The 26,593-nt window shown below is 40.8% G+C and overlaps 1 protein-coding gene across 16 annotated transcripts in view; it reads left to right on the top strand.

Moving 5' to 3' along the window:
• DYNC1I1 (dynein cytoplasmic 1 intermediate chain 1) overlaps nt 1–26,593 on the top strand; it is a 221,145-nt gene that overhangs the window by 93,296 nt on the left and 101,256 nt on the right. For all 16 annotated transcript variants that reach the window (XM_078378713.1, XM_078378716.1, XM_078378719.1 and 13 more), the window contains 4 exons: nt 1,266–1,355; nt 10,044–10,206; nt 12,070–12,169; nt 16,563–16,688. In XM_078378713.1, the coding sequence (XP_078234839.1) occupies nt 1,266–1,355; nt 10,044–10,206; nt 12,070–12,169; nt 16,563–16,688 (479 nt within the window). The remainder of the gene's footprint in view (nt 1–1,265; nt 1,356–10,043; nt 10,207–12,069; nt 12,170–16,562; nt 16,689–26,593) is intronic.

The raw sequence follows: 26,593 nt of genomic DNA on the forward strand, positions 1-26,593 counted from the left end.
CAGGAAAAGAAGGAATATGTGAGTGGGGTTGAAAAAGGAAAAGGGGTAGAAGAAAGATTTGCATAGGTCAAGGAGGGGCAGTAAAACATCTGTTAGTAGTAGCTGACATGTGTCAATTTTCAGTGCTCATTAAATTCATATTAATGCCAAACTGTTCTTAAGCTCCAAATGCCCTTCCCTGGGTGCTGTGTTCTCAAGTTGAGTGGTGACGCCTCCTTAGAACTGTAGCTATGCCTGTTTACTTGCCAGTGGCATCTGACCTTGGGTCAGGATTCTATTTAACCCCTCCTTGTAGGTCAAAAAGACAAATTAAGCTGGTGAGAATTGAATTGGAAATGAGGTGTTTGAATAACAGGTGTCCCATTAGTAACATAGCTGCCAGGCTGAAATATGTGTGCCTTAGTTTTCTGTTCCTGTGGCTGCCCACAAAGAAGCCTCTGGGGACAAAAAATGTCAGACTTAAGACTGTGAGATGCAAGATCGCTGGAGGGAATAGAAGGGAGCAGGTGATTCATTTAGGAATTAGGAAACTGTCCTGTTCCTGATTTAGGACATTTGCCAGCTGTTCCCTGGGACTTGGTGGGCAAAAAATCCTGCAAGTCCACAATCATGTTCGCAGAAACTCTAGATATCATGCACCTAACAGACCGATTTTGTACACATTTATTTAGAAACAGATTGTACAATAGTAGAGTTTATTCTTAAGTATCTATCTGTAGGCTTAGAGCCTAAGCAGAACTTTTTAAATTAATTTTGTTTTGAATAACGAGCCACAGAACCACATATTTACAAATTGCTTTTTAGATTTCAGTTAGTGTTTTCCCATAAAACACACATTTACAGCTATATTTTCCCTTAAAATTGTGAATTAAGATGCATTTTGATAGATTTTCACACAGTAGGAAATGTCTCAATATTCAAGAAACAAAAAAACCAGGGGATAATTAATGTACAGTCTTGGAACAAGCAGTTCAATATCAGAATTCACAAAGATTCTGGTTTCTTTCACCTGAGTTTGCGTAAAAGGGGGGGAAATGTGGAGGGATAGCACAAAATAATGCTAATGGATACAGATAAATACATAATCAAATACTAACTTCTAAATACTATCTCAATTTTCCGCTGTACATTTTCTCCACAGCAATATTTGGTGTTCCCAAGTTTGCATGTCATTGGTCGACTGTTGCCTGAATGGTTTTGATGAACACATAGCCATGCTCTGAAATAAAATCATTACAAATTGTACTTGTATTTTTTCCCTCTAGAGGATGAGGAAGATGAGGAGTTGATTGAACCAAAGGCCCAGAATGACTCTGAGATAGAAACTCAAGAAAAGAAGCAAGAGGTGAAGGAAGGTAAGTAAATAATAGGTATGAGTTGGCTTTTATTAGGGATTGTTTTAAAAACATAACTTTAAACATTGTTCTTATGGTTTTAAATACAATTGTGCCCAGGTTCCAACTGTGTTGTTCTGCTGCTAGAATTGCTTGCATAAACAAAACTTAAAGGGGGAGTGCTCACCCATTCTAGCTTGGGAGACACCCTGGAGTTGTGGACTCTTTAGGGCTCGTTTTCAGGGGGTATGGAGGTTTGCAGGAAATAATAGAAGAGAATAACATTCTGTCATGATATAGGATATTGTTATTGGGTATCTGATAGTATGATATTTTTATCTGATTATTTTTCATTTTTCTACCTTGCTTTTATCAATTTCAGAGAGAAATACATTAAATTCATGTGATTTTTTTAAAAATTAAGTTTTACAAATGTTAATTGTATACTGGCCAGAATCCTATTGGTGCTTCCATAGGTTGTGCTGATTTGCTGTGTTTAATTATGGTTCATTACCAAGGTGTTTGGCTCTGTCTCAGTTGTGTGCCTTGTCATGTGCCAGCTGAGATGTACCTCAGCATCAAGTTGCTGTAATTCATTGCATCAATTAGTTGTAGCGAGTCACATAAGATTACATGAAAGTTTTGTGAACACCCAGAGGATTCTGGCTGATGGGTGCTAAAGGACTGTACTAGTACACAATGCTGTTGCTCATTTTTCCACTTTAGGAAATCATGATTTTTCAGTCTTCCTTTAATGTTGGTATTGGGTGGCCTGCGGCCTTTTGCAGACCTTTATTGCTTTATGCCAAAAAGGTTTAGACATTTGAGTTGATTCAAATATTTTACTTGGAAGACTGCTCACAATCAGTTGCAATTCCCTTTGCACCTGGTACAGGTACTTAGGATTGCAACCAAAATAGTGATTTCAGGAATGCAACATTATGCATTTTTATTTGTTGAGACATAAATTTCCATTTTACTCATTATGGTATAGTGGTCAGATTGGATGGGAGAGGCCTAGATTTAAAAAATAAACATTTTACCATGAAACTCACTAGGTAATCTTGAAATCGTCAGTGAACTTCTGCTTTACCTATCTCGCAGGGTTAGAGAGATAAAATAGAGTAGAGGACTATTTTGGGGGAAATGCTTGATACAGGTGTGAGAAATAATAAGTTCATGGCTTCAGTGGGACTAAATACAGGTGCTTAGGATCATAACATCGAGGACTAAACATTTTCAGTGGATAATAGGCACCATGCCATGCAAAGCGCCATTCTTGAAGAACCAGAGGTCTTATGAGGTAAAATTGGGAGGCTGCTCCCTCACGCTTGTCAGCATCTACTGCCTGAAGTCCTTGCCTCCCTCAGCTTAATGGACAGGCAGGCCAGAATACTTGGACATCAAGCCAGTGCTTTTGGGTGATCTCAGGGCTCATTGGAGAGAGAGGATGGACTGACCTAGATCAAAGGTAGAGCATGTTCCTTGAGTATGGAAGGCCTCCATAGCATCTCCATGATGAGGTTCAGGTGCAGGCAGTTCATAGGCCCTCTACTTGATACTATAGTGAGTTACCGGCAGTCAGAATAGTTTCAATGGGCAAATTCTCTGAACTGCTACAAGGCAGATTTGTGTCTTTGGCGGTAGTAACTGTTACTAGTGAAGTCCATACATCTGCACTTTAACAGAGACTTCCGACCTGAGTGCCTGCTTTGTTATCAGGAGGCTAAGCAAGCAGGCTTAGAAAAAGAAAGAGCAATGTTGTTGAATGCTGCATTAGTTGCTTAGTTTTGGTTGAGATTTGTGTCATGTTTCTTCCCAGTGCCACATAAAAGTGATCCTAATTCGGGAATCTCTAGAAGGCGACGTTGCAGAGAATGCATGAATTCTTTAAAAAGCCAAACTAAATACACTCCTGAAAGATATATGTTTATTTTAGTTTCTCACATCCTTGCAAGTGAGCCCATTGTATACTTTTGTTGTTGTATTTGACGAAGAGCCATAACTAACATCATCTATTTCTTTGTTATAGTTTAGTCTAGTGGAAGTGCTTCGTGTTGCCACTGGCTCCTCTTCTTGTCTCGTCAAGCCAGCTCCTGGGCAAATGGTAGCTGTGTTGGGGTTTCTTTGGTATCAACAATTTTTGAGACAGTCAGACCACAGAATTCAAAAGGAAGTATGGTAGTTGACTCAGATATGATAGCACTTTGCAAGAGTGTTAATATCTTAGGAGCAGAGGGAAAACAAGGGGAATAGAAACTGACACCATCTGCAGAGAAAAAGCCTTCTGCTATTGAGAAGGGACAGATAAAATACTAAAGCTGCATTAACTGCAGTTTCTAATGAAATAACTACAGGTTTGCTAGAACAGAACTGGGTTTCAGAGCTCACCCTGTTATCAGGGCCTGTTCCCTATTGTGGAAAAAGTGGACCAATACAAAATGGTTGGCTCCAAGTTGACATTTCTGGAACATTCCAGAAATATTTGCCTCTATACTTTGGGAATAATTGGACGAAAGTCCTGAGTTTATATGAAACTGAGTGGAACTGGAACTCTTTCCCAGGTGTCAATAGGATTGTAGCCTCAGAATGTGAAATATCAGAAAACATGGATGGAAATGGAAATCTTCTTTCGTATACTTTCCTCCTTGTCCTCTGGCTGTATTTTTCTCACATAATCACATCTGATTCCCTCCTTTCCATTTCTGACTTTCTAACCTCTGTGTGTGCTTCATGGAAGTGATTAAGAACATGTTAGAAACAAAACAGGACTTTAGACTAACATTTCCTGTTGGTGCTGGGTTCCACAATGCTTATTCAGAATTAAGGACTTTCCTGTAAATCAGTGTATAATGGATTAAATGCATGTTTATGTTGGCGCAAATGTGCTCTAGTTTCTTTTCTTTTTCTCATGCAAAGCAAGTCAGAATTTTCCTCTCTGAACTTTTAAAGAATCCCTAATAGATATTATAGCGGCGCCATTCACACTTCTGTATAGCAGCTGAAGCCGATGTCAGCACTTCCCTTATGAATCTTGTTTTTCAAGAATTTTACTACCCAGCCATAAAAATTTGTTATGGACCAAAACTAGTTACAGCTCAGGGAGATGAATTTTTATTTTTACTTATTAAAGAGCCTTGGATTGTTCAAGTCATCAGCAGCCAATTTTAAAAAGCAATGTGATTAGAAGTGCTATATATACATGCATCAAAAAAAACTGTATCATTTTTAAAATAGGCAACTTTCAGTAGTTTTATTCTGTCAAGTAAATTCCTGAAACCATTGCTAGCTTTATCAGCAGTATAATGAGAGAGGTCAGTTCTCAATTTGCATTTTATTTTGCAAAGTCAACCCAGCTATTAAGGTGGCAAGTTTGTAATTATAAAGAAAGCTGTTGTGTTTGTCTCATTTATTTATTTATTTATTTATTTATTTATTTATTTATTTATTTATTTATTTATTTATTTATTTATTTATTAGATTTATACCCTGCACAATATGGCAGACATGGACAGAATTTATATAGGAAAACAGTAGATTTTGAAATATGTACTCGTCCATTTTTTACATATTTTATGCACTCACATGTATATGCTTGTTTGCTTAAAAAAATCTTAGGAGGATTTCCTTCTGGACATTCAATTCATTAAGAAATAATTGAAATGATACCCCAGAAAGAAGGACTGAAATATTATTAAAAGGGTGCTAAATCTTCTAAGACTATACATTATATCCTTGCCAGTTCTGTGTATAACACAGGTCTATAAATCTCTCATTGGAAGTCTGTTCATAGCAGGAGCCCTGTGAAGATATTTAGACATTTTCTTTTAGGATTTCTGTCACACCTTGTATTCCTTATCTAACTCTCCTGAGAATTCTTACTACTACATCGTCCTTTTCTTTCCGTTAAGAGGAAGAAATTAGGGTTGTTGGCTGAATTAGGTCCATAATGCTTTTGATTTGCTAGTCTTGAAGGTATTTGTCTGGAGGTACACTTAGATGACAGCCCTATTCTGGTATTACAAACTGGGCATGAGGTCCCCATGAACAGGAAAAGGTTATAACTCTGCCTTCTGTTTCTTCAGTTTCTTCACCCTCCTATGGACAGCAGTAGGTCTGAAGAGAGTGAATGAGCTGGAACCCTGGAAAATCTATTTTTAGGAGGGCAATGAAACCAGGAGCTGGGAGGATGGAGCTAAAATGCTCTCCTCTTTGTGTGAGTTTTCCTGCCAGATTTGTAATGCTTGAATAGGGTTTAATTTAAATTATGTTTCTCAGAGATTATGTAAATTTTTAACACACTAAAATATTATTCTTTTTAAGGGTTACATATAAAACTAGGCCCTTGGCTTTTTCTTGCATTTAATTTGGTACACTGTCTAAAACAATTACCTTTACATGTTTATATGTAACAGATAGTTCATTGTGGTTTCTGGCTACATCTTACAAACAGTGAAATAAAAATCTATTTTCCCCAAAGCTTAAATAGATTTCATTCCATTATATATTATGCTTTCATTATAGTCTCTGTTGATGTGTATAAAATGTGTAAAGAATGCCAAGCTCTGTTTAAGAACCATAGACATCAGGCTAATATGGCAAATGTGTGCACCCATTCAGGACTTAAGTCCTATTGTGCATTATAGTATTGACTTGCATAAAATGTGACTTTATCTGTATGTGTATGTTTGAGAAACAGGCTCTTTCCGAGAGAAAGAAGCCTCTATTTTCTGAGAAGGGATGACTTTATCCCATTAAAAATGCCTTCTTATGCAAATGTGGTGATGGTGTCACAGGTTATTCTTCATGGCCTCTGTGAATCACACCCTGGGTGATTTGTGCCTGCGCGGAGCCTCATCGGAAGATTCTAGAGCTTCTGCGGTAGCAATGAACACATTAGAATATGCCCCTCCCCACCCGTATAAGTAGCTTAGTGCCAAGCGTCCCCTTTCAGTTTCTTTCAACCGCCGCGTTGAGAGCCTCATAATTCTGCTTCTGTGAGTAAAAGAGAAAGAGAGCTTATTTTTGATTCCCTCCTGTTATCAATCTTTTTCTTTTAAACTATTAGATCAAACTCGCTATCATCAGAGATTTTTCCTTTCCCCTCGCTCTGCCACTGGCTGCAGCACCCCCCCTCCAATTATCAGTTTGTTCTCCTCAATTATTTTCTCCTAATCATGGCCCCTTTGGACCCATTTAAGCACTGCATTGTCTGTGATAATAAGATCCCACTTTCTGACGGACATGCTAAGTGCCTTTTCTGTTTGGGAGAACAACATCAAACTTCCTCCTGTACCCATTGCAAAAATTTTAAGCGTGGAGTTCTTCGATCTCGCCTCTCGAGGCTAAAACTCCAACTTTGGGAACAATCCTTACAATCTGTTCAAATGGCCCAACCTCCCTGTAGGGCCACTTCCCAAATCAAAGCAATGGAAAAAGCCGTTACTGAATCATCGAAACAACGTCCATCGGCTACACCATCTCATTCCGATTCTCCATCTGCATCGTCTAAGACCTCGAAGACACACAAGTCGAAACCCTCGATACCAAAGTCCTTGACTTCGAAAACAACCTCTAAACGCCAGAGACCTACTGAAGCTGCTCCAGCTCCGGAGCCTGTTCCTCCTAAACGAGCTAAACAGTCTAAACCTGCAGACATCCCTCCACAACCACAACTCTCTGAATCAATTGTGGTCGAATCTCCCTCAGATGATGACAGACTTCCATCTTATCAACCCTGTTCTCAGTCTCCAGAATGGGATGATAAAGTCAACCAATTAACGTCCTCTCCTCCCAGTCCACAAACTTCCATTCCTTCCAGCATTCCTTCAGTTATTCCATCACCCGAGGATTCCCATCCCAAATGGCTCAACAGCATTTCATATTCGATGCCCTCAGATCACCCACTAATCCCTAACCAGAACTATGGGAACTCAGCACGTGCATCGGGTTGTCATTTGCTGCAACCAGTGCTCTGCTCGACAAACTGCACCAACTAGTCAACCAGGTGTTTTACCTGGTTCGATAATACCATCTAGTAGTTGACCTACCTCTTGACAACCATCGGTGTCGAAGTGGCCACATCACTGAGAGGTGACTGTACCTCAACCTGCTCCCCACTTGGTATCGAAAAAATCTTGGACAGTCGAGCAGATTTCATTCACATGTGAGGCTTTTGCAGCCCCAGCCTCCCGATACTTTCCTACTACAATAGATAATGGAAATAACTCTTCACGCTCAGCATCGCCAGCATCCATTTATTCTACTGCTATGCCATCGCATTGACAGTCTCCGTTTCGACATCACAGAGACACAGGATATCGACGATCCTCGATATTCATCCTGCTCCATGGACACTCACTCCATTCTGTTACATCAATACAGTTCCTAACCTCCAGTAAATCCAAGTCATCGACCCCAGTACCGTTACAACACTGAGCTCAACACCAAGGTCCATCCCTACCAATTGAGGTCCGTCAGCGCTCAACCACCATCTTTCGATGTCAACAATCCTCAACATTGACAGATGTCAATGGACATGCCACCTCCATCTTTTCCGAGTCATAACCGGCAATATTATGAAACTCAGCCTCTCAAGACCAAAGTTGATCGACAATCTGTCGACTCTAGATATGACCTTGATGGCTCTGACCATGGATATCGGCTGCAGACTCCATCGGTGTTACTTACCTCTCCAGAGTCGGACATTGTCAATACCGACCCACCATCACTGGCAGAGGATTTCCAGACCTATGCCCAATTTATGATTCACATGGCTAAATCCCTTGATCTGTAAGGCCACCGACCATTGACAGAACAGCCGATAATCTATAGGATCCGATCTCTAAAAATACAACCACTCGATGTTGCCATCTCTCCTTAGTACTTCGTAGAGATCCTGGACAAAACCAGCTTCCTCCCATACAATGTCTAAGCGGATAACCTCTATAGAATTCATGACCCAGGAGCCATTTCCCTCCAAAAACAACCAGCTCCAAATTCTATATTTGTCGAAGCCTCTCAATCGAGATCTCGACACCGACAATCTCTCATACCACCAAATAAAGACAGCCAACGAATAGACTCCATGGGTAGATGGCTTTACTCTTCTGCAGCCTTCACCATGTGAGTCACTAATTATCAAGGAGACATGGGAGCTTAACAACGCTTCCTCTGGGACAACACGTCCATCTTTATTGAATCCCTGCCAGAGGATAAAAAGATACTAGCTGAAACCTTCCAACAAAAAGGTCTCTCCGTTGCTAAACAACAGATGTTTTCCACCTGCTACATCGTAGATGCTACAGCCAAGTCCATGACCACCTCAGTAGCCCTTTTCCTGGCTCAGAAAGGCGGCTTAGCTGAAGATGCTCGGGCACGTATCAAAGACTTCCCCTTTGATGGAGCAGGTCTTTTTCATCCTGAAACTGATGATATACTAGAGAACGTACAAAAGAAACGTTCAGCAGCCAGATGTTGGGGAGTTTACCCTTCCTACCACCACCGTCCTCAACAAAATCAACGGAAACGACCCTATAACTCATACCAGAGGTTCCAACAAGACCCTCCATGACAAACCTCTTACAATCCATACTTCAGAAACCAAAGAGCCAAAACCCGGCAACAGCCTGCCACAAGGCAGAATAACCGGAAACAAAAACACCATGTTTGACATTCCTCTGACCGAGATTGCCACCCTCCCCACCAACCCTGCCCTCTGGAAACACTTACCTGCATGGGAATCCATCACCACAGATTCCTCGGCACTCTCCATCATCAAAAATGCTACCGCATCCACTTCTTTGAGCTTTCTCTGACAACACACATCGTTACTCCGTCACAACCCCTGCAAGAAAAAATAATGAATTTATTTCTCAAAAATGCCATACAACCCATCTATTAAAACAACACCAGTTTTTTCTCTTGCTATTTCACTGTCCCCAAGAAAGACAGGAGTCTTCACCCTATTCTAGATTTAAGATTATTAAGCAACTACATCATCACCACAAAATTCCGCATGGTTACTCTAGAAGCAGTTCTTCCCTTACTTCGAAAAAATGTCTGGTTCACCATCATAGACCTAAGCGATGCCAACTTGGATCACAGGCATACCAATTCAAAAGACTCCCATTCAGCCTTGCAACAGCTCCAAGTTTTAGAACTTTTACATGTAAACCATTTGCTTGCTTCAGAGCTGAAGTGCTCCATGCGCTTGTTCATGACCTCAGTCTTGAAAAGCCTCCTTAATATGGTGAACCAAAACACACATTTTAATAATCTAAGAGCATTTTAGTACTTTTTTTAAAAGTGTAATTTAAAATAGTCTTTATGTTAAAAGAGAACTTAAGACTGCTCCTTTGTTAAACATGTTTTAATACTGCTCAAAGTTCAAGCTTGTAATAAGCATCAGTCAAAAGGGTTTCCTGAAATCTGAATGCAAGGTTTATTTTATATGGGATCTTAAGTATTTTCTTCTTCAGAATAATAAATAAGTGAGATATAGGATACCTTAGAAGTCACATTTTAAGAATATGCAGCAGTGCATTTGAAAAATTCCAAAATAATTCTTTAGAAGGAAGCAAACTATTCAATCTTGCCAATGTTCCTATGACTTGAAATAGGAAAATTCCCTTTCTTTCCTAAGAGTTTGTTTCAGCTGGAAATATTTAAATGCCTATATACTTAACTTTGCCAATATATTTCTCTAAGCTCCTCCTAGGGAATTGACAGAAGAAGAAAAGCAGCAAATTCTCCACACAGAAGAGTTCCTTATATTTTTTGACCGGACAATACGTGTTATCGAGCGAGCTTTAGCTGAAGATTCAGACATTTTCTTTGACTACAGTGGCCGAGATGTAGATGAAAAAGATGGGTCAGTTGTTTTTCCTTTCATCTTCTTTGTAACTCAGTAAATAAAGCTGTCACATACAACACAAAAAAGGGCAAACTCCAGAACTGTTTACATACCTCCGTATTGATAAAATCTCCCTGTCAGATTAAGTGGTGAACTATTTTCTGCTATACTGTTTTCTTCAATTTTGAACTTTCTTATTCTTGTGGTCACCCTTGTTCAGCAGTATCCTACCCACACTGAAATCCAAGGGCAAGGGATGGCTATGCCGGCCCAAAGCTAGTGAAAGTTGCACTGAATCTACACCCTTTCCAGCCTAGTGATGTTGAAAAATCCTTAGGACTGTTCTTCTCCTGGCCTAGTGTAGTGTTAACACAGTGCCTGCTTTCCTGGGATGGAGGAAAAGAAGGCTTGGGATCTGATGTAACTTGGCTTTTCCTTCTCCTTCTCCCTGTAACTCCTGCCCCACTTTTTGGCTTTCCTGTTGGCGGAGGTGAACCAACAGAGCCAGTGCATCGAGTTAAGATTGTGCTGCCCCATGTTGGATCAGCAAGTGCTGATGGAAATGCTGACTAGCTTCTGTCCAGATGAACTGTCCTCTGGGCACAGCCTGCATGATAGTTTTAATAGAGGAGTTCTGTATCTGCACATGGAAGAAGTCAAAGCAAGTGGTCACTCCCTTTTTTTGTTCCTCACTTTCACTAGCAAACAGATCACCCACAAAAGGTGAATGAAATACTGCTGAAGAGGAAGATGGGCAAAAGACAGAGTACATCTGCCCTTTGAGACTGTGGTTGGCGGCATATATTCCTGCGCAACTGGACTTAATGAGGGTCCAGCCCCTGGGGCCGGACTGTCCATTCATGTCTCCAGCAGCAGCCTCGCTCATCCTTCCAATCACTCGCAGAGCCATGCTCTCTTCCTGCTCGGCTGGCCACTCCTGGCAATGGGAGGGCGGACGAGTCTCCCTGCAAAGCTATTGAGTCGCTAGCAGAGCAGGAAGAGAGGGGGGCTTTGGGAGTGATTGGAAGGATGAGTGAGGCTACCGCCAGATGCATGAGTGGATGGTGGGGCCAGATTCTCAGTAACTCCATCTGCGCAGGGATATTCATAGACAAATACAAATACCCCCATCTCTAATTGCCACCCATGCTCTGAGTAGGCACAAGGGGTCTTTCTGAACAACAACAACAACAACAACAAAACCTTACTACAATATTTAAATTAGGGTGTGTGAGGGGGCAAATTTAACTGGGAGGTGCATGCATCCTACATGACACACTCTGCTCACCCTGATTTACACAGACTGCATAAACGAAGAAAGATATTATCCTATGCCACATGGTTGTACTTATCAGATAGGAAATGTTGATTACCACCCTGTTGCCCCCCCAAAAAAGACCTAACCTGAAAATAAGCCCTAGTATGAGTGTTCAGGATGCTCGTAATATAAGCCCTACCCCAAAAATAAACCCCAGTTAAATGAAACCCCGCCCTCCACCATTGTGCAGCAACCAGAAGAAGATGACATGACTGTATTTGAATAAATGTAGATTGTTGTATATGAAGAAAATAGAAGATTCCCTGAAAATAAACCCTAATGTGTTTTTGGAGCAAAAATCAATATAAGGCCCTGTCTTATTTTGGGGGTATTCCATTCTTCACTTCCAAGTAAAATAATCAGTGGAAACAGTGGCAGATGATTGCGAAGGACACAGTCCATGATGCACCAAATAGAAACTAGCTGAGGACTCTTAGAAAAGAAAAGATCAGAAATATCTACAACATGTAAGAAGATCAATTGATTTTGTCTCTTCAAGGAAAAAAAAACCAACTGTAACTTTAAGTCTAACTTGAGCAAAACTGTTCTTTAAATCCTTATAGAGACATCCAGGCTGGAGCCAATCTTTCCTTTAACCGGCAGTTCTATGATGAGCATTGGTCTAAGCATCGAGTTGTCACTTGTATGGATTGGTCTCTTCAGGTAAGACTTCTGGTGAGGAAAAGTGCATCAATGATGGGCATTCTTGTCAGTATCTGAAATGCTGTGCCCATTGTTCCAAGATCTTGGATTTGTGTTTCTTTGACACACAAAGGCTACACGGCAACCTGGGGTTAAGGGAAATGTGTAGTATCTGTGGACTTCCAGCTGTTTAACTCTAATTCATATGAGCCCCAACTAGGCTGGCCCATCATGAGGAATGGAGTAGTGGTACATCATCGTAGGTCATGGATTCCCTTCCCTCGAGAAAGAGGTACAAGTATAGCATCGAGGGAGGAACTGAACCTTAATAGTAGAGTGTGCATTAAGTTCCCAGAAGCTGTCAGTAACAATAGCAGGTGATTTTGAAAAACCCAGCCATTGCTGTTCAGAGTAGATAGTCTTAGGTGTGATACATAATCTGTCCTGTTATAAGGCAGTGGTTCTTAACCTTTGTTACTCGGATGTTTTTGAACTGCAATTCCCAGAAACCCCAGCCAACACAGTTGGTGGTGAAGGCTTCTGGGAGTTGCAGTCCAAAACTCCTAAGTAACCCAAGGTTAAGAACCAGTGTTATAAGGCATCTCCCTAAGGTCAGAATAGAAGTTAGATATCCTCCAGAATCTTCCCAGTTTGCATACCTACCGATCATTTGACTGAAAGTGTTATGGAAGCTGTATGTCAAAAAAGTATTGTTTCCAAGCTCTGAGTAAGACTTGATACCATCATCATTCATGGTATGTTGTGAGTCGTTTTGGGACCATTGAAGGAACCCGAACATGCAGGTCACTCAAGATATACAATGCAGAACTTGGACGTCTTTTCTATTTATGGCATATAGCTGCAGTTTCATTTCAAGAGAGGTTTTGCATCCATGTATTTTAATCAAATCTGTTTTGTGACAGGTATGCCTTAGTATGTGGGTGGCCAGTAAGCCTGTGTGGATTTGCACAGAAATGGGAAACAAGCCTGAGGAAACACTTATTTTAGGCTGTTCAAGGGGCTGGAAATTAGATGGAAGTCTTATCTGATAGCTTTTTTTAACAAGAAGCATTTACTGTATTCCCCGGATGGTGAGATAAAGCCGACTTGGAAATCAGTTGCCAAAGCATAATTGTTCAGCCCCTCAGGCATGCAAGTATGTTCTGTCTCCTGCTTCTTTGTTCTGGGGTGGCCCTGTCTCACCTCCTCTTCCTCCAAAATCTTATCTCTCTTTAACATTCACCTTAACTGTTCTCAGAGTCACAGTGCATTATGTCCAAGGAGGAACTTTGATCGCTAGCCTCCATGATTTGCACTCATATATGGCAAAAGGCAGTTAAGCGGAATGCTATACATCAGAACTAGAGATGCGGGTATTCGTTTTCGTATATGAAGATGAATATTCCCGCACAGGTGGAAATAATTAGGGTCCAGCCCCATTTGGGCTGGACTGTCCACTCACGATTTCACCACTGACGCTGGCTCTGCGGAGCATTCGCGCTGTTCTCCACAATGGATTAGCCACTGTGCAACCTAGCAGAGAGGCTTGTCATCCCGCCTCCTGCCAGGAATGGGTAATTGATTGCAGAACAACAGCGCCATAGGAATGCTCTGTGGAGCTGGCAGCAGCGGTGAAATCATGAGTGGACAGTCTGGGTCCATGGGGCCGGACCCTCGTTATTTCCACCTGTGCTTTACATTTCATTGCATGCTTTTCAAAGAAAGAGCTTGCATTAGCACAAGGAAAACAGTACAGTTGAATTCGGGGTGAAGCAGATTGGTGGAAAGCAATGGATAGCATCATCTTTGGCAGGTAACTATGATCTATTACTCATAGTTGCAAATACAAAGACACCAGAATGTTGTTCCCAGCGTGTAGCATCTTTGAGCGATTGTATGGGCTCCAGACTGACAGTTGCGCTGATATGTGCCCTATTCCATCCTGCCACACTGGGAGGCTGATTGCCGCCTGTCTCTTGAATTTCCCAGGATGCCCCTGGTGTAGCAGCTCCTCCAGTGGCCCAGCTTGCTGCCACATAGACCTTATGAGACCCACCTGTGTAGGAAGGGATGTATCAGAAGGCATTTTTTTGTGGGTCTCCTTGTAACATCATCCAGCCCTTGCAAGTTCACCCAGGAAACATACAGGCTCTCAGTCTGGCAAAGCTGTGGTTATCCTGCAACCCCAACCTTACATTAAAATGGTTTCCGCTAAATGTTTTTATATGTTATAATTAGGAAACTAAAATCTATGGAGCTGGTGGCAGTGATTACTCTAGACAAATAATTTTAGTTATTCTTTCAAATGCCAGCTTTTGTTGTGATAGGAATCCTGTGCCTTTAATGACTGAGTGACAAGAATACAGTGGTGCCCCGCAAGACGATGTTAATCCGTTCCATTGAAATTGCTGTTTGGCGAAAACATTGTCTTGCAAAATGAGATTCCCCATTGGAATGCATTGAAATCCATTTAATATGTTCCAATGGGGAAAATAGTTGTCGTTTTGTGAAAATCGCCCATACAGAAGCCATTTTGCGAAGCGCCGATCAGCTGTTTAAATCGCTGTCTTGCGAAGCATCGGTCCCGAAAACACTCGTTTTGCAAAGCCGCCGATCAGCTGTTTAAATCGTCGTCTTGCGAAGCATCGGTCCTGGAAAAAACCTGTCTTGTGAAGCACTGACTGAAACATCGTCCAGCAGAAAACGCCCATAGGAAACACTGTTTTGCGAACAGAACTTCTAGCGGGGCACCACTGTATAGTAAACAAGTAATAGAGATAAGACAAGTTAAACTTTTTGTAGCGATGGATTTGGTCATGCAGACTTAGACAGCGCAAAAGCTTGCTTGCTTGCTTGTTTGTTTGTTTGTTTGTTTGTTTGTTTGTTTATATGCTGACTTTCTCCCCACAGGAGACCCAAAGCAGCTCACAAGAGAGAAACTAAGAAATTTAAAAACACTATATAAATATCACATTTGAAAAACAATTAAACATACACTAAGAGTTAAACAATCAAGTATAAGAACAATTGAAAAACATTTAAAAAAACCTGATAGTTAAGCTTTTCTAGAAAGAAGTTGGGAAATTGCTCTATAAAACAAATGCTATAGTTTAGATGTTATGATTCCAGCACTTTCATGTCAATATTAGAAACAGATGTTAGCACTGTACATAATGTGTGAGGGAACGACTTCTTTACACACTTGTAAAAGAAAAGCACGTTTAACGAAATTAAACCAAGTCAGCTCTCTCCACTTCCACCTTCTGAGTTGACTCAACCCTGGGCTCCAGAATGCATATTTATTCATCTTTAAGGCAAGATGTACAAGAGAACGAACCACCACCTCCCTCGCACAGTTGTCAGTGAAGGCTATCTTGTTTTCAGCTGTTTTCAAGAACTTATATGTGGAGCTAGAGATTTAGTTATTTGCTCTTTATTTATTTATTTTTATTCTGGTTTTTTAAACTTCTGGTAGCTGTGGGATCTGTATGTGAAAACAACATTTCAGCCTGAGAAATACCTTTGTTGGCACAGAACTCCCTCCACGCAGGTGAAGGAGGAACTGGCCACTTTCAGCCTCTTTTGTTGCTTGCTGTTCTAGTTAATCCCCTTCCTCTGTGTAGTTCAGGTGGAAAGGCAGCTGACAGCTGAAGGAGAAAGACAGCTCTCTGTCCCTTCCTCACCAGCCCTCTGGTTCATGTACTGGCTGCTGAAGAAGGATTTAACCTCCTCTGTGTCTGGAGGAGGCAGGTGCACAGCTGAAGGGCACGGAGAGCAGAGCAAAATTATTTGTTCTTTGGAAAAATATTGTATTTGCTTGGTTTGTCCTGGAAAAAGATCTTGCATTCTGAATTTAAAAATGGATTTGTGTATCTCTGTGTAGCCTAGTAGCAGTTTACTCTCGGGGCATAGTAACTAATATAATAAAATGTGTTAATTCTGACACCATATTCTATGGAAGCTATTTCATGTGATATTCTGGGTTGCCATAAGGGCATTCTTGTACCTGGATGTAAATCTCAAAATAAACTAAAGAACAAACCTTGGATTCTTCTTTTGGTTTGTAGAGAGGGAATGGGCCAGAAAAGGGTAGCTATTTATGATTGGATAGCACACTCAACCACTCCATGACACACATTGGCACTTACTCCAAAGTAAACACATACAGGGTTTTACAGTAATCCTGTAAAACAGGAGTAGCATTTTCCTTGAAGTTCAAATCCACTTGGAAAATAACTTCTTTTTCTTCTTCTTTTTTTAAGGAAGCAAATATATATATAACATTTTGGACATCCATTGGAATCTGTCACCTTCTTGTTACTTTCTGCTTTCTTTGAACTTTTCTGCTTGCTTGATTTTTCTCAACACTGCTCTATTTTTTTCCAAATTCAACTGTGTATTATTTTCTTTACAGTACCCTGAGTTGATGGTTGCTTCATATAACAACAACGAAGATGCTCCTCACGAGCCAGATGGAGTAGCCTTGGTTTGGAACATGAAATTTAAGAAGATGACCCCTGAGTATGTTTTTCACTGTCAGGTATGACAAGGCTGGCAGTTTGTTTCTTGCAAGATGTGCTGAAGTCTGCTGTGTGTCACATCTGCCCACCATTCGGAAGAGGTTGGAGTTAAAAATAGAGCATTTTGGAAAGAGTATGAGGAAGCACACTAATGTTTTTAGAATGCACACAAACTTCTAAAACAACAACATAGCCCAGTTGGAGACTGTGTGTCATTTTCTGTCTATTTTAAACAATCCTCAAGAGAGTTTGTTTATAAAAACCTCACACTTATGAAGTAAGTGTGGTGTACCACTTCCTCCTCCAGCTGGCAACATATGCTTTCCCACCCATGCAAATTTTCTTGTGTCCTCCATTCCAAAGCAGTCTGTGCTTCATTTAATATCACTCAAAGTAATATTCCAACATTTCAGTGCCTCTTCAGACAAGATATTTGTGAATGTTGGATTTGCCAGTAGCACAGGAGAATTGCAGTCAATAGTTCTCAGCATTTACTGTTCGTTTAGCCATTGTGGCACAGATACCTCATTACGATCACTTTCCACTCTCATGTGAACAACTAAGGGAATGGATTGAGAAGCCTGTTCCCAAACCAAAGGGTATGTCTGCACCAGTCATTTTCTCAAAATGTTTCTGTCCTCAGAACAGGTGGCAGTATATGTACATAAAGCCCATAGCTTGGAAAATTTACATTTCTTGGATTACAATTCCCATAATCCCTAAACCAGAATAAGTGATATGATAGATCTTGGCTGGAGAGCCTTTGCCAGACAACACAGCTTTATGTATTTTTAAGGCCAGAAAAAGGCATTGTCTTGCGTTAAGACTAGATCTCACAAAATGCTTCTCTTTTTTTTGGTGGACTACACCTCCCAGGATCCTCTAGCCAGCATGACCATTGGCTAAAAAACTTGTAAAAGGTCTGCTAAAATAAGATGGTCCCTCATTTTTGTTTGACTTCCAGATCTTGCAATGTTGAAGGGCAGTACTTCATTGTAGTAGTATTAATTTCAATGCAATCTTCCTTTGATTAAGAAGACCATCCCCTAGCAACTTGGGACTGATTACTTCTGTGTTTGTTTGTTTGTTTAGTATGTTTATATCCTACATTTCCTGCACCATGGAATGTAAGGTGGCAAGCATGGGGTTCCAAGGTACTTACCAGCCTGAGACCTGATAATCTACATAGGAATACCAGAAGCTGCCTTATACTGAATCAGACCATTGGTCTTTCTATGCCAACTGTAACCGACAGTAGCTCTTCAGAGTTTCGGCTGTGATTCTTTCCTAGTTCTACCTAGAGTTCCCTGGCATTGCCTGGCTGTCTCACAACCAGCTACTCACCAGGCCTGATCCTGACTAGCTTTTAAAACCAGATGAGACTGGTGAATTCACAGTACATTGGTGCCTTGCAAGACAAATTTAATTCGTTCCGCAGTTAATGTTGTCTTGCAAAAAATTTGTCTTGTGAAACGCATTTTCCCATAGGAATGCATTGAAATCTAATTAATGTGTTCCTATGGGCAAAAAAAGTCAGAACAAAGTCAAATTTGGTTTACAAAGGGTTTATTAAGTGCTCTTTAAAGCCATACATATTGTGCAGATGATTTTAAAAATTTCAATTAAAAAACTTTAACTTTTTAAACATCATAGAAAAACATTTAAAAATCAGCAAACCTGAGGCAGGAACAAAACACGGAAAACATTCTTCTTGCGAAGCACGGCCATAGGAACATTTGTCTTGCGAGCCATCAGCCCCCATTGTCAAAACCATTTGTCTTGCGAGTTTTTTGTCCTGCGAGGCATTTGTCTTGCGAGGCACCACTGTAATATGGTGAAATGTTATGTGTCTTTAGACAATGTAATAGGCTAGGACATAGCTCCATCGGCGGATTGGCACCACAGCTTTGGCTCTAAAAATTGGTCAGGATTCTTTCTCTTCAGTGGAGCTCCTCACAAGAAACAGCTTCTGTGTGCAACATGGAATGGCAGGCTGCAGTGCCTTCTGATAACTACTGACAAATGCCTATCTAATGGAGCACATGACTCCAATATTGTACAGTTTTCATTGGCTTCCTGTTTCTCTCTGGGCATGAATCAAACTGATAAATTATTACTTTAAAACCCTAACCAATTTGAGGCAATGGACTGAGGGAAACTGCCTGTTCTCACATAGAACTACCAATCTGCTCAGTTGTCAGTGGAGTGACATCAGAAGTACGGTTGATGAAAAAGGTTTTCCTCATGTGGCACTCAGGTGTTTGAACTCCTTGCCCTAGTTATATATGTGTATTGGGGGCATACAGGGTCCTGTTTTGGATGTGAGAACAAAACCCAGGCAACACAAAGATAAGTCACATATCCTTTGTTTTGCCCCAGCCAGTACATCCAGGCTCAGAAGAACATCAGGCTGAAGCCCTATAAATGAGGGCAAAAGAGCATTTCCCCTCGATTTGTTGTTTTTTTTTCCTGTCAAAATTCTTCTCATTTAATGTAAAGGTATCAGATTACAGGAAAATGACTCTCTTGTTGATATTGGATTAAGAAACTGACCATGGCATCATGACATTTCAGATTTTGTTTCTGACAATAACTGAGCTGTCATATCTTTTGCATGTAGTGGATGTGGTGTGTGGCCTCCGAATCTGGAGGATTCCCACTTGTGCTTCTCTGCAGCCCAGCTGATCTCTTGGCCTGCAGGAGAGAAACACTGTTCCTTGACTTCTGAACTAATTGTTTTTTCTACGAGAGACTGCTGAAGCATGGGAGAGGCTTTTCTCTTTGCATCCTCTCATGCACATGCACAGGCATGCAAACACATACACATCCGAGCAATCCCTAGAATTTACTGGAAAAGGATTGGGGGTTTAAATCTCTCTGTCTTTGAGTGTAGATGTGTACACATGTGTGCATTTATCCTCCAGCCAGAACAAGAAGTGGTTGTCAGGTTGAAAAGAGTGCAGTCCTGCTTTAAGGCTGATAAAACATAAGTGTTTGTTAGAGATGGGCACGAACTAAGATCAAGAACAATTGATGGATCAGGCTGGTTTGTGGTTCAGTTCGTAACCCAGTTTGATGAAGCACCAATTTTTTTCCTCTCAATGCTTTATTTCGCTTTGGCAAAACAGGTGCCCACCGGCCCCCTTCCCACTATCCTTGTTGCCTCCCTACATGGTCCTGTTGCCTCCTCTGCCACCGCCATCTTCAGAGCCAGCAGGCCAGCTTCCCTTTCAGCTGGGTGGCAGGCTCATGCACAAAATTAGCCAGCCTGGCTGCTGGAAGGGAAGCCAGCCTGCTGTCTCTGATGATGATGGAGGGGATGATGGTGGTGGAGGAGGCAGCAGCAGCAGGAACAAGTAAGGAGGCGATGGGGCAGTGGCCAGGGAGTGGATGGACCGACAGTCTCATCCGTCATGAACCCAAAAAATGAACTATGAATTGGTTCATTTTTCAGGGAGTTCACGATGGTTTGTGGTTTGTGGGTAGCCACAAACCATCCTGAGCCACTGGTTTTCTGATTCATCTTCATCTCTAGTTGTTACTATTGCCCCCCTTCAAAGCATTTATCTGGTTATGCAAAAGTGTTGGTGACTGATTGTATTATAAAAATCAACATCGCTTGGAAAAATTACTTTTGTGAGCACAATTCCCAGCATCCCTCGGCCAGCATGATTAGTAGCTATATGAGAGGCTCCAGAAAAGTAACTTTCCCAGGCTCTAGAAACCAGGAGTTTTCTGATAAAAGTAAATTTGTTCAGACTAAAGTAACAAAGGATTAAAGGGCTATGGCAAGCGTTTGAAGACTTTTGCTTCTATCTTAAGAGTCAGCATTTTTATTATGTTTCTAACAGAAATGCATTGCAATGATCTGGAGTTTCAGTCCCAGACAACCTGAATCTGAGAATGAGCTTAATTTAAGAATGAGCTAAGGACATATGATTGCTGTGATACTGTGCCACTGTTTTCTTTTTTTTTTTCAAATTACCACAGTTATTTTAAGTGCATTCTATGTTCAAAATACCATTTTGAAGAGGCTAATGGGAAGTTACTGGGGAGGGGGTGTGGGAGAGAAAGTGAGAAAGGTAGGTCCCTCTGATGGAATTTCTCCTTTTTCATTGGTTAATCATTAGCCCATGCGTTCAAAAGGCTTGGCAGTCAACTTTCTCCTGGTCTTCCAAATAAAGGCTGAATTCATAGATTTGGATGGAAAAAAAGATATATATTATTTTTGAAAAAGAAACACACACATTTAAACATTTCATCTTACCTCAGAAGCTGGAAGGCAAGCAAGCTATGCTCTGGATTATCATGAGGTCATTCTTTGGTTACTTAGTGGAAACCAACCATGCTATTATTTAGTCTCATTTTTTAGAGAGTCAGGGATACAGGTTGGGGAATATTTTCTGTGCAGATTTTCACATATAAATCTGGAAAAGAAATTTCCCTAGCTTTCATACCTGACTCTTGGTATTCACAATGTTCTTTATTAACCATGCTGAGTTTAAAGAAAACAGAACAATAACAATTCATGGCAAGTGTGCCTAGTTAAATGCAGTTTTTTTTCATGACATCTGCTTTCAACAAACATGAACAAAAGCATGATTTTGGTTGCTTAATTCCCAGAAGAACAGAATATATAATGTATCCATATATATATGTCTACTCAGCAGTAAAACAGATTTAGTTCAGTGAGACTTGCTCCTAGACAGAAGTATATAGGGTGCAGTCTTAACTTGACAAAGTATTCAGTCTTAATAGCAAAAGGTATTTTTTGTCTGTAGATGAATAGTTAATCATTTTATAAAAAAATTAATCTGTTTTGCTCTTTTGATGGCCCTGCAATTAAATATTCCAGGCGTTTTTTTTTAAAAAAAAACCCTAGCATCTTATTTCTAATCACTAGCACATAAAATGTGCTCAGATGTGAAATAAAAAAGTTAAAAATGGTTTGTTGTTTTGGTCCTGGAGTCAGGAAAAATACATTCACTTGGATTGGTCATTTAACATTTCATCTCATAATTAGGAAGTGTGATTCTTTTGCACTCTGAACAGTAGCTGCTATTTTTCTTAAATCAATTATAGCTTCTTTAGAAGAGACAGTTGCTGGTTAGAGTAGGCTTCTGTAATCGTGCTTGACATTGTGTACATTCCTGCATCACCATTTGGGCTTAGAATGATGGGAGCTGTATTTCAGTTACGAAGGCTGGTATTGAGTTCTGTTTGAGATGCAGTTCTGGAAGCTTGAATTACTCTGAGACAGCCATTATTTGGTGATCCCAGCATTATGTCTTGTGCTGATAAAGGATCGAGGGTTGATCAGGACACTGCTCAAGTAGCAACTGTGAAACAACCTTCTTCCACATCTTCTTTGTGTCTTCTCTTGCAAGAGTTTCAAAAGTTCTCATCTAGCTGGGTTTACTGACCAGAGGGGTGTGTGTGTGTGTGTGTGTGTGTGAGAGAGAGAGAGAGAGAGAGAGAGAGAGAGAGAGCGCATGCATGCACACACACACACACACACAGGTTCTAATAAACAACAAATATATATATAGCATCTACCTTCAGTCAGTAAACCCAGATAGAGGAGAAATTTTGAAACTCTTGCAAATAACAAATGCTTAAACTGAAGAAAGTAGGAAAAACCACTCGGCTAGTCAGATATAATCTAAACCAATCCCTTATGAATACACAATGGAAGTGAAGAACAGATTTAAGGAACTAGATTTGGTGGACAGAGTGCCTGAAGAACTATGGATGGAGGCTCGTAACATTGTACAGGAGGCAGCAACAAAAAAATCCCAAAGAAAAGGAAATGCAAGAAAGCAAAGTGGCTGTCCAACAAGGCCTTACAAATAGCAGAGAAGAGAAGGGAAACAAAATGCGAGGGAGATAGGGAAAGTTACAGAAAATTGAATGCAGAATTCCAAAGAATAGCAAGGAGAGACAAGAGGGCCTTCGTAAATGAACAATGCAAAGATATAGAGGAAAAGAACAGAAAGGGAAAAACCAGAGATTTGTTCAAGAAAATTGGAGATATTAAAGGAACCTTTTGTGCAAAGATGGGCATGATAAAGGTCAAAAATGGTAGGGACCTAACAGAAGCAGAAGACATCAAGAAGAGGAGGCTAGAACACACAGAGGAATTATACCAGAAAAATCTGGATGTCCTGGACAATCTAGATAGTGTGGTTGCTGACCTTGATCCAGACATCCTGGAGAGTGAAGTCAAGTGGGCCTTAGAAAGCATTGCTAACAACAAGGCCAATGGAGGTGATGGCATTCATTGGAACTGTTTAAAATCTTAAAAGATGAGGCTGTTAAGGTGCTACTCTCAATATGCCAGGAAGTTTGGAAAACTCAGCAGTGGCCAGAGGATTGGAAAAAGATGAGTTTACATCCCAATCCTAAAGAAGGGCAGTGCCAAAAGAAATTGCACTCATTTCAACGCTAGCAATGCTCAAAATCCTCCAAGGTATGCTTCAGCAGTATGTGGACTGAGAACTCCCAGAAATCCAAGCTGGATTTCCAAGGGGCAGTGGAACTCGAGACCAAATTGCTAATATGCGCTGGATTATGGAGAAAGTCAGAGAGTTCCAGAAAAACATCTACTTCTGCTTCATTGACTACGCAAAAGCCTTTGACTGTGTGGACCACAGCGAACTATGGCAAGTTCTTAAAGAAATGGGACTGTCTGACCACCTTATCTATCTCCTGAGAAATCTATATGTGGGACAGGAAGCAGCAATTAGAACTGGATATGGAACAACCAATTGCTTCAAAATTGGGAAAGGAGTACGACAAGGCTGTATATTGTCTCCCTGCTTATTTAACTTATATGCAGAATACATCATGCGAAAGGCTGGACCGGATGAATCCCCAGCCGGAATTAAGATTGCCAGAAGAAATATCAACAACCTCCGATATGCAGATGATACCACTATGATGGCAGAAAGTGAGGAGGAATTAAAGAACCTCTTAATGAGGGTGAAAGAGGACAGTGCAAAACTGGTCTGAAGCTCAACATCAAAAAAAACCCTAAGATAATGGCCACTGGTCCCATCACCTCCTGGCAAATAGAACGGGAAGATATGGAGGCAGTGATAGATTTTACCTTCTTGGGCTCCAGGATCACTGCAGATGGTGACAGCAGCCACAAAATTAAAAGATGCCTGCGTCTTGGGAGGAAAGCCATGACAAACCTAGACAGCATCTTAAAAAGCAGAGACATCGCCTTGCCAGCAAAGGTCCGCATAGTCAAAGCTATGGTTTTCCCTGTAGTGATGTATGGAAGTGAGAGCTGGACCATAAAGAAAACTGACCGCTGAAGAATTGATGCCTTTGAATTGTAATGCTGGAGGAGACTCTTGAGAGTCCCCTGGACTGCAAGGAGAACAAATCGATCCATTCTGAAGGAAATCAACCCTGAGTGCTCACTGGAAGGACAGATCCTGAAGCTGAGCGTCCAATAGAAGAGACGACTCCCTGGAAAAGACCCTGATGTTGGGAAAGTGTGAAGGCAAGAGGAGAAGGGGGCAGCAGTGGATAAAATGGCTGGTCAGTGTCATCGTGGCGCAGTGGTTAAAACGCTGTACTGCAGCTAAAACTGTGCTCACGACCTGGGGTTCAAATCCCAGGTAGCCGGCTCAAGGTTGACTCAGCCTTCCATCCTTCCGAGGTCGGTAAAATGAGTACCCAGCTTGCTGGGGGGGGGCAATGTGTAGCCTGTATAATTAAAATTGTAAACTGCCCGGAGAGTGCTTGTAGCGCTATGGGGTGGTATATAAGTCCAATAAATAAATATAAATAAATTGAAGCTGCCAACATGATTTTGACCCAACTCCGGGATGCAGTGGAAGACAGGAGGGCAGGAGGTCACGAAGAGTTGGACACGACTGAAGAATAACAAAAATGTACACTTTTTGACAAGTTTTAAATATTAGTCAGTCAAGGGCTGGTAGAAGAAATAAAATTATTTCTTTTAAAAACTTTTATGCAGAAAAACAATGTCAAACTTCAAATGCAATAGTTTATGCTAGCTTTGACTAACCCTTAAGATTCTAAATAACTTGATTATCTTATTTAGGAGAACAAACCTATCCATTCTGAAGGAAATTAGACCTGAGTGCTCACTGGAAGGACAGATCCTGAAGCTGAGGCTCCAATAGTTTGGCCATCTCATGAGAAGAGAAGACTCCCTGTAAAAGACACTAATGCTGGGAAACTGAAGGGAAGAGGAGAAGGAGACGACAGAGGATGAGGTGGTTGGACAGTGTCATCGAAACAACCAACATGAATTTGACCCAACTCTGGGAGGCAGTGGAAGACAGGAGGGCCTGGCGTGCTCTGGTCCATGGGGTCACGAAGTGTCGGAGATGACTTAACGACTAAACAACAACAACAACAAAGAAATGTGAAGTACAAGAGTGAAATACTGCATTTCAGTACATGGAGAGGCAAGATGAGGCAGCTGGCTCTGGTGGCAAATCCTTGAACATTCTGGGAGTTGTGGTGAGTGAGATGAAGCAGTGAGACCTTGGAGGACAGAGCTGTGGGTGCTGCAGAGCTACTTCACTTTCTGCTGTTATGGTGGGTCCAGTCCTCTAGCCTGTGACGAAAATAAGGTTCAGCTGCCACTCCAATTAACTTTCACAGGTCCTGTGATGGAAGATCAGCAGTGATATTTTGATGTTCACCTCAGGCTGCAGAACACCTTGGGCCAGTCCTACTGCTCAGAAAATGCAGTTGTGTTTTAGTTCTCCAGGAACTTCCAAAAAACCTGTTACTTCTTCAAAAAAAGAAGAAATGCTTTTTCAAATGCAAGCTGCTTTGGGATTTAAAGGGTTTTTTTTTTTTAAAAAAAATGGACTGAGTCTAAAACTAAACAGTGTAGTACTTTAGAGATTAAGCAGTTGGCTTCTGCAATCTAGACTAGCCACATTTTTTGAAAAGTCCATATTGTGTTGTCTCTTGCTTCCAGATTTTTGTGGGATATCTGAATGGATTTTTCATTCTCATGTAACATTTTCCATCTATGGAAAAATGCTGCATTAGAACCATATCACAATCTTTGCTATCATTAAGAGAGGGTTTTTTTCCTCCCGGTTCTCTTCCTGCAAATAGGTGACACAGGCTATTTGACTCAGTGACAAATACAAAGGCATGAATTTGGGTTGTGTTGAGAATAAATGCAGGCCAACTCTTTGAGTTGTTTTTCCAAAATCTAGAAATATATGTTGCTATGAACTGCTTGTGGACGAGTCACCCAGATATGTGCGGTATAAATCAAATAAATAAATAAATAAACAAAAATTTCTTACCAGTCATGCTTAATCAGAATTAAAAGTAACTGAATTCTAGTAATGTGGTTACTTTAACTAGTTACTTTTGAGTAATATATAGGCAGTAGTTGCAAAGTTATTTTTAAAGTATAACAAGTAACACCAAGTTTTACAAGTTGCTTTCAAAAGGAATTGCAAAGCATTTTAGAAGCACTTTTAGTAATGTTTCCCAGATTTTGTGCCATTCCCTAATTAAGTGGCAGGTGATTCTTTGTCTTTTATATTTATACAGATGATCACACAAGTAATTTGTTATGCTGATCTCAACAGCATAATAACCTAACAGCACCTGGTTCCCTAGAAGTAATAAGTAGTGCAATGAGTTCCTTTCAAAAGATAATGTTCTGAGCTCTCTGCCTGATCGCACATGGTAGCATGATGGGAGGAAGGGGATCAGCAGCTATTTCTATCCTTTCTCCCTCGAGTACCACCGTCAGTCCATCCTTATTTGGTAAGCTGCATGTCATTCCTGAACTGTCAATTTCTGTGTGGGATATGGCCTTAGGTTTTCTATTTTAATTTCAGTAGAAGCTGTCCAGGCTTGGAAAATATTGTGGCTTGCTTCAAAAAAAATCAGCCGCATAACCACA

The sequence above is a fragment of the Pogona vitticeps genome, chromosome 6, assembly GCF_051106095.1.
Source record: "Pogona vitticeps strain Pit_001003342236 chromosome 6, PviZW2.1, whole genome shotgun sequence".
Classification (NCBI taxonomy): Eukaryota; Metazoa; Chordata; class Lepidosauria; order Squamata; family Agamidae; genus Pogona; species Pogona vitticeps.